The 12,143-nt window shown below is 43.8% G+C and overlaps 1 protein-coding gene across 5 annotated transcripts in view; it reads left to right on the forward strand.

Moving 5' to 3' along the window:
• The window catches only part of CDYL (chromodomain Y like), a 251,059-nt gene that overhangs the window by 27,602 nt on the left and 211,314 nt on the right, over positions 1-12,143 (forward strand). For all 5 annotated transcript variants that reach the window (XM_054685437.2, XM_063811870.1, XM_063811871.1 and 2 more), the window contains one exon: positions 1,204-1,286. Coding sequence is in view for 4 of the 5 variants with exons in the window: in XM_063811871.1 (XP_063667941.1) it covers positions 1,204-1,286 (83 nt within the window). In the remaining variant the exon portion in view is untranslated. The remainder of the gene's footprint in view (positions 1-1,203; positions 1,287-12,143) is intronic.

The raw sequence follows: 12,143 nt of genomic DNA on the forward strand, positions 1-12,143 counted from the left end.
AAATCTCCAAATTTTTGTCCCCTTCCTTACTCCTTGTGCTGAACAGACAGCCTTTTAGTCACTCAGTTTTAAGAAAAACTTCATTCTGGTCATTAAGACTCCATCTCAGGTATGAAAATTTCAGTAAGTGAAGGCAAAGATTAATTTTATATTCGTTTAAAGGCTTTTCCCGTCCACCTAAGGCCAGGCTTGCAGTCCCTGTTCTGGAAGATGGGCTCTTTGCTCTTTCTGCATTTTACTCCTCTCCTCCTCTCTCTCTGCAGTTTCTTTTTCTTTTTCTTTTCTTTTCTTTCTTTTTTTTTTTTTTCTTCAGACAGAGTCTCACTCTGTTGCCCAGGTTGGAGTGCAATGGCACATTTCGTGTCACTGCAACCTCTGCTTCCTGGGTTCAAGCCATTCTCCTGCCTCAGCCACCCAAGTAGCTAGGATTACAGGTGATGGCTAATTTTTGTATTTTTAGTAGAGATGGGGTTTCACCATGTTGGCCAGGCTGGTCTCGAATTCCTGGCCTCAGGTGATCCATCCGTCTCAGCCTCCCAAAGTGCTGGGATTACAGGCATGAGCCACCACGCCCAGCCCTCTCTCTGCTGTTTCCCCTCTGGCGTTGTGGGGAAGGGAGGGGAAAGGACTAGGGGAAAGGTGCCCTTATGTAAGTCATGCAGCTGTCCTGACAGTCAAACTCTCTCTCTGGGAGGGTCCCCTTGTGTGGGCTCAAGAGACCTTTGAGGGTCTCTCCAGGGCACTGTTGTCTGATGCATACTGGGTCATCTCAGAGTCCCACTCCTAGGCTCCCGCCAGCTATCCCCATCACAGCCTGGGGCACATGATGCAGGGGGCTCCCCACCAGCCAGCCACCTTGGGCGGGGCACCAGCCAGATGGCCTGAGTCACTGTCTGCTGCATTCACTTGGTCCACAGCACATCCTTCCACTCCACATTCCAGATGGGGAGAGTGTAGCTGCTCTCTCTGTCTGCTTTCTCTTCATCCCGCTGGGACGGGCTGCTCCAGCAAGACTTTTGCATTCAGAATTCTCTAGATGAAAAGGAGAGACCAGTTTCTATGTTCAGTCAGACTCCTAATTCAGTGAGGGGGAAGGGGAGGGCACAGGGATGGGAAGCTGGGGGATGGGGATGGAGGGAAGATGGGGATGGGGAAGAGGATGGGTCCACCTCTCTCAGAAACTTTCTCATTATTCTGTGCTAGTGTCAGCACCAGATGGGCCTTCAGACCTCAGCATCTCCGCGAGCAGTGAGCAAAGCGGGGCACAGCAGCCTCCCGGTTTACAGGTAGGTCTTGGTTTCTCCCAGTGGCAAGCTTGGAGTCCATCTGGCAAGGAAGAGCCCATAGGGGAATCGCCCCACACCACACTCTCCCTTTACATCTTTCCTGTGCTCGGGTCCCTTTGGTGGTCTGGTGAAGCTGTGGACTCCTTAGAATGATGTTTTTGGCCGGGCACAGTGGCTCACGCCTGTAATCCCAGCACTTTGGGAGGCCGAGGCAGGCGGATCAGCTGAGGTCGGGAGTTCAAGACCAGCCTGACCAACATGGAGAAACCCCGTCTCTACTAAAAATACAAAATTTGCCGGGTGTGGTGGTGCATGCCTGTGATCCCAGCTACTCAGGAGGCTGAGGCAGGAGAATCTCTTGAACCCGGGAGATGGAGGTTGCGGTGAGCTGAGATTCATTACATCGTTGCACTCTAGCCTGGGCAACAACAGCGAAACTCTGTCTCAAAAAAAGAAAAAAAAAAGACGTTTTTAAGTTTATAAAATAAAATATACAGGACTACAAAGGTTATCAATTACATCGAAATGCAGTTATCACAATCATTTGAAAATGTGTACTCTAGTAATAATGCTTCTTTTAAAAAAAAATCACTTTATTAGGATATAATTGACATACAAAAAGCTGTACATATTCAGGCCAGGCGCAGTGGCTCATGGCTGTAATCCTAGCACTTTGGGAGGCCTAGGTGGGCGGATTGCTTGAGGAAAGGAGTTCGAGACCAGCCTGGCCAACATGGTGAAAGCCCATCTCTACTAAAAATACAAAAAAATTAGCCAAGCTTGGTGGTGCGCACCGGTAATCCCAACTACTCAGGAGGCTGAGGTGGGAGAATCACTTGAACCCAGGAGGTGGAGGTTGCGGCGAGCTGAGATCGCTCCACTGCACTCTAGCACGGGCAACGAGCGAAACTCCATCTCAAAAAAAAAAAGTTGTACATATTTAATGTATAAGTGCACCCCCATGAAACTATCACCACAATTTATGTTATAAACATATCCATCATCTCCAAAAGGTTCCCCCCGCACTCTGTATTTATGTGCATGTGTGCACGTGATGGGGGGGGTGGGATGAGAGCACCTAACAGTTAAGATCTACCCTCTTGGTAAATGCTCAAGTATGCAAGTTGTGTTAACTATAGACAGCATGCTCTCCAGCAGCTCTTTAGAACTTGTATAAGGGAAATGTTGTACCCTTTGACCAACACCTCCTGTTTCCCACTCCCCCAGCCCCTGGCAACCATCATTCTGCTCTCTGCTTCTATGTGTTTGACTATTTTATATTTCTCAAGTGAAATGATGTAGTGCTTGTCCTTCTGTGTCTGGCTTCTTTCACTTAGATGATGCTTTCTTAAAACATAATATGACAAGGTCTAACAGTGATTTATAACTAGTGATGAGTATAAAGGTATTTTGCTATATCTGCAACAGCTGTATGTAATATGAAAACACATGTGCTTTCTACTAGAGACTAAGTTACAGTTGCTGCTGGTACTACTATAGTTTGTTGTGTACATTCATAATTGGGGGAAATGCAACATTTCAGCTAGAGGATAGTGAAAATAAGGATGGAATATTTTTCCCATTGATGTTTGCAACCTGCCAAGGATGGACAAAGAACCCTTGCTCTAGACTGACTACTGCCTGCTCCAGGGAATCCTCCCACAGCCTTCCTGGCCTCTGCTTATATAGGTCAGGAGGGTGCAGGGGACATGGCTGCAGGGCCGGTTTGGTGGCCTCTCGGTGAGGTTTGCAGAATCACCCAGCAACTTCCCTAGGAGTGGAGAGACATGAAAGCCAATGCTACTCAGCTTTTTTTTTTTTTCTGCTACGCACTTTATTAGCAACTTAGCTTTTTTTTCCCTCATAACCCATAGACTTAGCAGGAGGAGCATAGACATTAAGAGTAAGTGCACATGAAATATTGAAAAGGAGTAAACATGAATCCTCTCTTTGCAAAAGACAGTCTCAGAAATTTTTCATCTGCTAATTCACTTAATTCAACAAATTACATCTATCATGTTTCAAGTGCTTTGTTTATCGATATAGTGATAAACAAAATACACTGATGGGACAAGCAACTCTGAGATGACAGAACAAGTTCCCTAAATAGTCTGTTACTGTGACTCCTGTTTATGCTTGACATTCACAAAATATTCTGGAATTGATACCCAAGAAACTGCTAACAGTGATTACCTCTGGGGAGTAGAGATGGAAATTGAGAGGAAAAGAAGGGAGTGTCTTTTCATGTTAAACTCCTTTGTACTGTCTTTAAAAATAATAATAAACATCTTTTTATATGATGAAAAACAAGTTGTAAAGACAACTTTAAAAGTTTTCCTAAAGGAAACCATATGTGACTTTAACTGATTTGAGACAAGTAGAAGCTTTCTAAGTATAAAAGTAATAGAAGGAATGATGGGGGAAATTGATAGATTTCACTACACACACAAAAAAAGATGCAAAACACAACAATGTCACAGACCAAAAATAACAAACTTAAGAAATATTTGCAACAAAAATTAAACAAAAGGGGCCAGGCGCAGTGGCTCACGCCTGTAATCCCAGCACTTTGGGAGGCCGAGGTGGGTGAATCACCTGAGGTCAGGAGTTTGAGACCAGCCTGGCCAACATGGTGAAACCCCGTGTCTACTAAAAATACAAAATTAGCATGGTGGCGCATGCCTGTAATCCCAGCTACTCAGGAGGCTGAGGCAGGAGAATCCTTTGAAACTGGGAGGTGGAGGTTGCAGTGAGCCGTGATCATGTTGCAAAACTCCGTCTCAAAAAAAAAAAAATAGCCTCAGCCTCCCAAGTAGGGGGGACTACAGGCATGCACCACCACGCCTGGCTAATTTTTGTATTTTTAGTAGAGACAGGGTTTCACCATGTTGGCCAGGATGGTCTCGATCTCTTGACCTCGTGATCTGCCCACTTTGGCCTCCCAAAGTGCTGGGATTACAGGTGTGAGCCATCGCACCAGCTGGAAATGATTTCTTAAATAAGACCCAAAACGGACAAATGTTTAAAAACGTAAATTGAATTACATGAAAGTTAAAAACTTCAACACAATAACAGACATCTTAGAAAAAATGTAAAAAGTCAAAAGCCTAAAAGAAAGTGTTTGCAATACGAAAAACAAAGCATTAATATACAAAACATGCTAAAATTATTTTAAATAAACTTTAAAGAAAATACAATAAAAAAATGAGTAAATGATACATACAGTAATTCACAGAAGAAACTGCTATAGTCAAAAAATACAGGCTGGGCTCTATGGCTCCCAGCACTTTGGGAGGCTGAGGCAAATGGATCACTTGAGGCCAGGAGTTGGAGACCAGCCTGGCCAACATGGTGAAACCCCATCTCTACTAAAAATACAATAAATGAGCCAGGCACGGTGGTGCACACCTGTAATCCCAACTACTAGGGAGGCTGAGGCACAAGAATCATCTGAACCTGGGAGGCAGAGGTTGCAGTGAGCCAAGATTATACACCATTGCACCTCAGCGTGGGTGACCAAGTGAGACTCTGTCTCAGAAAAGTAGTAATAAGTAAAAATAAAAATAAAACAAATGCAGGAAAAGTTGTACAACTTTACCACAAACATGTAAATGCAAATAAATCCACATTTCACTCCCACAGATCATTTCACTTTCCCATATGATTAGAAAAACTTTAAAATTTTGACAAAACCAAGTGTTAGAGAGGATCATGGGAAACCAAAGATTCTCATGCACTATTAGTGGGAATGCAAATTTATTCAATCACTTTGGAGAAAAATTTGGTATTATCCAGCAAAGTAAAAAATGAGTACAACCTCTGACCCAATTCTGCTTCTGAAGAAACACTTGTACATGTGTGCAAAGAGACAAATAAAGATGTTTACTGCAGTGTTGCTCTATAGTAGAGATTAGTTGGAACTAGCTCAAACGTCTGTGTGTAGAAGAATGGATAAGTAAACTACAGTGGAACAATATGTGCAGTATAAACAAAGGAACCAGATTTGTACATAGTGACATCAAGGAATTATTAAAAACAATGTTGTGGCTGGGCGCAGCGGCTCACGCCTGTAATCCCAGCACTTTGGGAGGCCGAGGCAGGCGCATCACCTGAGGTTGGGAGTTCAAGCCCAGCCTGACCAACGTGGAGAAACCCCATCTCTACTAAAAACACAAAATTAGCCGGGCGTGGTGGCACATGCCTGTAATCCCAGCTACTTGGGAGGCTGAGGCAGGAGAATCGCTTCAACCTGGGAGGCGGAGGTTGCGGTGAGCCAAGATCACGCCATTGCACTCCAGCCTGGGCAACAAGAGCAAAACTCTGTCTCAAACATAAATAAATAAATAATTAAATAATAAAAATAAAATAAAATAAAAACAATGTTGAGGCCAGGCACAGTGGCTCACTCCTGTAATCCTAGCACTTTGGGAGGCTGAGGTGGGTGAATGACCTGAGGTCAGGAGTTCAAGACCAGCCTGGCTAACATGGCAAAACCCTGTTTCTACTAAAAATGCAAAAAATTAGCTGGGCATGGTGGCAGGCACCTGTAATCCCAGCTACTCGGGAGGCTGAGGCAGAAGAATCACTTGAATCTGGGAGGCAGAGGTTGCAGTGAGCCGAGATCTTGCCATTTGCACTCCAGCCTGGGTGACAAGAGTGAAACTCTGACTCAAAAAAAAAAAAAAAAAAAGTTGAGTAAAAAAAAATGCCACGTATAGTTTTATACAGTATAATACCACTTATATAAATATTCTTAAATACCAAAGCAACATTAAATATTTACAGATGTATTTCTACCTAGTAAAAGCATAAAAAGGTGATTGAGGCCGGGCGTGGTGGCTCACACCTGTAATCCCAGCTCTTTGGGAGGTGAGGCAGGCAGATCACCTGAGGTCAGGAGTTCGAGAACAGCCTGACCAACGTGGAGAAACCCCGTCTCTACTAAAAAATACAAAATTAGCTGGGCATGGTGGCGCATGCCTGTATTCCCAGCTACTCGGGAGGCTGAGACAGGAGAATCGCTAGAACCCAGGAGGCAGAGGTTGTGGTGAGCCGAGATCACACCATTGCACTCCAGCCTGGGCAACAAGAGTGAAACTCTGTCTCAAAACAAAAAGAAAAAAAAAAGTAATTGATACACACTAAATTTCTGATGGAAAGGAAATGGGGAAGGAAAGAGGAGAAGTGTTATTGTACTTTCCTATACTTTAAAAAATTTTTCCCAAAAAAAGCAGTACACGTGAAATTACAAAGGAGAGTGTCTGACTTTTATTAGATACTTGCTAAATTATAGCTATTCTTGAAGTTATCTATCAAGAACAGGTGCTAAAATGTACTTGCTTCCTGTTTCCCAACTACACCAACTGGTGGCTTCTCCTCATCCCACGTGTGCTGACAGCAGGCTCTGTGTATCACAGAACAACACGGTGTGAGCCTTGAGCCTCATGTCAAGCCGGTGCTTCTCAACCTGGGGACAATTTTCACTGCCAGGGGACACTTGGCAATGTCTGGAGGCATTTTAGTCATCACAGCTGGGGCAGAGGGCGTTGCTACTAGAATGGAGAGTGTTGAGGCCAGGGAACTGCTGAACATCATGTGATTCTCAGGACAGCCCCCACCACAAAGAATCATCTGGGCCAAATGTCAATAGTGCCGAGGTTGAGAAACCCAATGTAAGCTCATAGAAAGTAACATAAATAACCGTTGCATTAAATCTAATATACTAAATTTGACTACTTTTCTGATGAGTCCTTTTTATAAATTACCAGACAAGTGAAGCCACATCTTCTTTCTAATCTTTCTTTCTAATACTGGACACTGACTAGACCGGAGAGTGTGGGTGATAGAGCTGCTTCTGCCAAAACCATGGCCTCTAGTTTCTCTTCTCTGTATCCACAGCAGGCAGAATGGCATCTGTTGGAAAGGGCATATACTCTAAAACCTTTTTTTTTTTTTTTTTTTTTTGAGATGGAGTCTTGCTCTGTCACCTAGGCTGGAGTGCAGTGGTGTGATCTCTGCTCACTGCAACCTCCACCTCTCGGGTTTAAACGATTCTCCTGCCTCAGCCTCTGGACTAGCTGGGATTACAGGCATGTGCCACCGTGCCCGGCTAATTTTTGTATTTTTAGTAGGATCGGGGTTTCACCATGTTGGCCAGGCTGGTCTCGAACTCCTGACCTCAAGTGAGCCACCTGCCTCAGCCTCCCAAAGTGCTGGGATTACAGGTGTGAGCCAACGCACCTGGCCTCTATAATCATTTTAATTGGGCGAAATATTATGGAATTTTTTTCAATCATGAAAATTAATCAGGCTTGCATTCTAGTTCAGTCTAACCCTGGCTATTTCCAAAGCCAAAGGAAGCACAACACAGGTATTTCTTTTCAACCTCCCAGGAAATAGTTCAACTGATCCATGGACCAGATGTCAAACCTACACCATTAAAGCACCTTCTCCATAGTCTTAAAGTTCAATTGGCCAAATCATGCATGAAGAGGCTACCAATCATGGTTACATTCAGCTTCATAGCAGAAAACTGCAAAAGACAAAGGCATATATAAGATTAAATTTCATTTTTCTCTCAGTTAAAAGAAACCTAGAGATAAGCAGTCCAGAGCTGCTTTGGTAGCTCCATGACATCATCATGCTCCATTGCATTCTCTGTGCCCCTCATCCTCATAGTTCCAGATGCTTGCTGAAGCTCCCCCAGAACATCCCTGTTTCTAAGTTCAAATCAGCAGGAAGGAGAAGGGAAGGGCATGGCTCTACTCTTTTAAGAACACTTCCAGGCAGCTCCTTGCAACCCAACTACTTTTATCTCATTGGCCAGAATTTAATTACCTGACCATACTTAATGGTCAAGGAAGCAGGGAAATACAGATTTCTAGCTGGGCAGCAATGTGCCTGGGTAAAAATCAGGATTTCTTTGCTAAAGGAGAAGCAAAGAGTGGGTTTTGGAAGGCAGCTAGTAGTTGATGCTGTAGACTGGTCCTCTGGCAGATATACTCATGAATACTCTTCTGCCCCTGTGTAGACCCAGGCATTTCCCATCCAGTTAGTGCATCTCACTCAAAGTCCAGAATCTCTAGGTGATGTGCTCGATCATGTCTGCATGTGCCTCCTCATGGTCTGGTAATTTGCAAACCAAAAAATGTTATCTACATTTACATGCAATATAATTGCTGGCATAGGAGCAGAATAAGCAGACACACAGAAAAACTCACATTAGAAAAGCAGGGAAAGGCTGGGTGTGGTGGCTCATGCCTGTAACCCCAACATTTTGGGATTGCTCAGATCACTTGAGCCCAGGAATTAAAGACCAGCTTGGGCAACATAGTGAAGCCTTCTCTCTACAAAAAATAAAAAATAAAAAATAAAAAAATTTTTAATTAGCCAGGTGTGGTGGCATGTGCCTGTAGTCCCAGCTACTTGGGAGACTGATGGTGGGAGGGTCATTTAAGCCCAGGAGGCAGAGGTTGCAGTGAGCCAAGATTGCACCACTGCACTCCAGCCTGGGTGACAAAGATCCTGTCTCAAAAAAAAAAAGAAAGAAAAGAAAAAGGAAGAAAGAAATATTGCAGGTGTTGGTCCATAGCAATGATCAAATCCTGCTGGAAAACAAAAGAAAAAGGAAGAGAGAAATATTGCAGGTATTGGTCCATAGCCATGATCAAATCCTGCTGGAAAAGAAAAGAAAAAGGAAGAGAGAAATATTGCAGGTATTGGTCCATAGCCATGATCAAATCCTGCTGGAAAAGAAAAGAAAAAGGAAGAGAGAAATATTGCAGGTATTGGTCCACAGCCATGATCAAATCCTGCTGGAAAAGAAAAGAAAAAGGAAGAGAGAAATATTGCAGGTATTGGTCCATAGCAATGATCAAATCCTGCTGGATAGGAATGGCAAAGACTCCCTTTGGGGGCAGAGAAGGTCATTCCTTGATTGAGCTGCTGCCTTGGAGGATCTCTCTTGTCCATTGCCCCCATGGCCTCTGGCTTTGCCCTCTCAGGGGTTCTTCCTTGTCAGTTTTCCTCTATGGCTATATCTGAGCCCTGGGCATTGGAGATAGGATCATCTTGAAGCTGCATGGTTTCCACAGCCAACTTCTTGCTTGTGCAGGTGCAGGTTCCCAGGAATTCTTTTCAGAGTTGTCTAATCAAAGTTTTTGCAGGCCAAGCTTGAGGTTTCTGTCCAAACATAGGAAGCTTCCATCCAATCTCTTTGCTTCCAGTCAATTCCAAGTGTGGGTTACTACAGCCTAACACTGCGTCCAGAAACACTTCTCACGCCCCAAGGCTCTGATCTTTTATTTAGAGCTCTTTATGCTCTGCCCATCCTTTCCCTCTCCAATTGGCCTGGCTGCCTTGAGACCATTTGAAAGAAGAAAGAAGTTGGATGAGATGGGAACACGCTTAATCTAATCTTTGTGTCTGGGCTTGTTTCCATTGTCTGGCAAGGAACCTAGGAAGATGCTTGGAAAGTGCCTGGGGCCACAGCCTTATCTCCTGCCAAGGCTGGATGGGCTTGCACTCACTGGAAGCTGTATTTTTCATCCTACAAGACTCCCAGTTACAGGACTTATAGCTGAGTTTAGATTACAGGCAGAGTCTAATCTTTACAAAGCTATGTTTCCTTCCATCTCTGTTGGCAGGCAGGATAGCTCCAGATGAGTTTATATCTTTATCACAGCTCTTAGCTAAAAGCTGCAAGATGCAATCAATACAAACCAAAATTTTACACTTCTTACCCCTTCCCCCAGCCACATCTTCAGTTTGCATGTTGCTTGCTTTATATTATTCAGGAAATGGCAATTTTGATCAAATGTTTTGCTACAGCATAACAAGGGTCACTAATTTTCCAACTGATGATATCTGCTCACCACTGCTCCATGTCTGATCTTCTCCACTAAGCCAATGACACAATTGGATTTTATTATATATATCATCCAACTCATGGGTGTTGAATTTTATATTGATTAGGGTAAGGTTTAGTTGCATAAAACAGGAAAATGCAAAATAATATGTTTAAACATAATACAAGGTGGTAACCCCACAGATGTGGCTTGTCAGATGTGTAGTATGATAAGAAACACAATTTGCTTATTAATTATAACAGTTCCTAGTAATAACTTGTACCTGAGAGTATAGGACTTAGATAAAATACCTACAGGTGAGTGTGATAACAGCTCCTTTTCCTATGTAGCTTGTGAGACTTTTCTCAAGTTGGAACAGGATTTAAGATGTAGTTTCTCATAAGGAGGGATCCAAAGATTTTACGATAATGTCGACTAATTCCTGACCCAGAAGTCTGCAGAGGCTGGTGAAGGAGGGGTGGGGAGCTGAATCACTACTGAGCAGGACGAAGGTCAGATGGGAGTTGGGAAGGAGAGTGTCGAGGGAAGCCATCAGTGGGGCCCACCAGTCCAGAATCTGACTATAAAATTGCTAAATAGCTCAGGCGTGAAGTCTCACACTGCAATCCCAGCACTCTGGGAGGCTGAGGTGGGAGGACTGCTTGAGGCCAGGAATTTAAGGCCAGCCTAGTCAGCTTAGTAAAACCCTGTCCCTACAAAAAATTTTAAAAATAGCCAGACGTGTGGTGCTGCATGCCTGTAGTCCTAGCTACTCAGGAGGCTGAGGCAGGAGGATTGCTTGAGCCCAGGAGTTCAAGGCTGCAGTGAGCTATGATTGAACCCACTGCACTTCAGCCTGGACAACAGAGCAAGACCCTGTCTCAAAAAAAAAAAATTGCCAAATTATGAGACAAAGAGAAAGAGAGTGCATGTTGAAATCAAGGAAAAGTCCAGAGTCCTACTGCCACTGATTACTTTAAGAACCAACATTTCTTGTCACTATGTGCCAGGCAGTGTACTAAATGCTTTACATACCTTTACTAATCTCTAAAAACCTTATGAGGTAGATACTACTATGATCTTCATTTTACAGATAAGGAAACTACGGCTTAAAGAGGTTAATTTTTCCAAAGTCACAGCAAATAGCAGAGCCAAGACTTGAACTCAGGTCTCTCAGAGAGCAACGCTAATCTCTTAACCTCTATGGTAAATTGTTTGTAAAGTAGATTTGAGCTTTTTTTTTTTTCTTCAAAGGAATGGCTCTCAACTGTGTCAACTATTCAGCAGTAGCCAATCATTCATCACCTATGTAATCAGTCTGGTTTATGAGAAAAGATATCTCAGACATACATTTCTTTTCTTTTTAGAGACAGGCCCCTGGCTGTGTTGCCCAGGCTGGAGTGCAGTGGCATGATCATAGCTCACTGCAGCCTCAGTCTCAAACTCCTAGGCTCAAGCAATCCTCCTGCCTCAGCCTCCCGAGTAGCTAGTACTACAGCCAGGTGCCACTATACCCGACTAATTTTATTTATTGTAGACGAGGTCTCACTATGTGGCTCAGGCTGGTCTTGAATTACTGGCTTCAAGTGATCCTCCAGGCTCAGCCTCCCAAAGTGCTGGCATGACAGGCCTGAGCCACCTCGCCTGGCCTACCCCAGCCATACTTTACTAATTTGTATTATTAAGCCACATGTCATGGACTCTATGAACAAAAAGGGGGAAAGAAAGAGGTTGGCATTTAGGAAAATGAGAAAATAGACCAAGTATGATTTGAAGACCTTTTATTCCTCTCTCAGAAAACCCCCTCTTTCCCTCCCTCCTTTCTTTCATCAAACACTTAGTGTTGGCCGGGCTCGGTAGCTCACGCCTGTAATCTCAGCACTTTGGGAGGCTGAGGTGGGCAGAAAAGATCACTTGAGGTCAGGAATTCGAGACCAGCCTGGCCAACATAGTGAAACCCCATCTCTATTAAAAAAAAAAAAAAAAAAGTTAAATAACACTGAGTGTCCAC

This window comes from Pan troglodytes, chromosome 5 (assembly GCF_028858775.2).
Source record: "Pan troglodytes isolate AG18354 chromosome 5, NHGRI_mPanTro3-v2.0_pri, whole genome shotgun sequence".
Lineage (NCBI taxonomy): Eukaryota > Metazoa > Chordata > Mammalia > Primates > Hominidae > Pan > Pan troglodytes.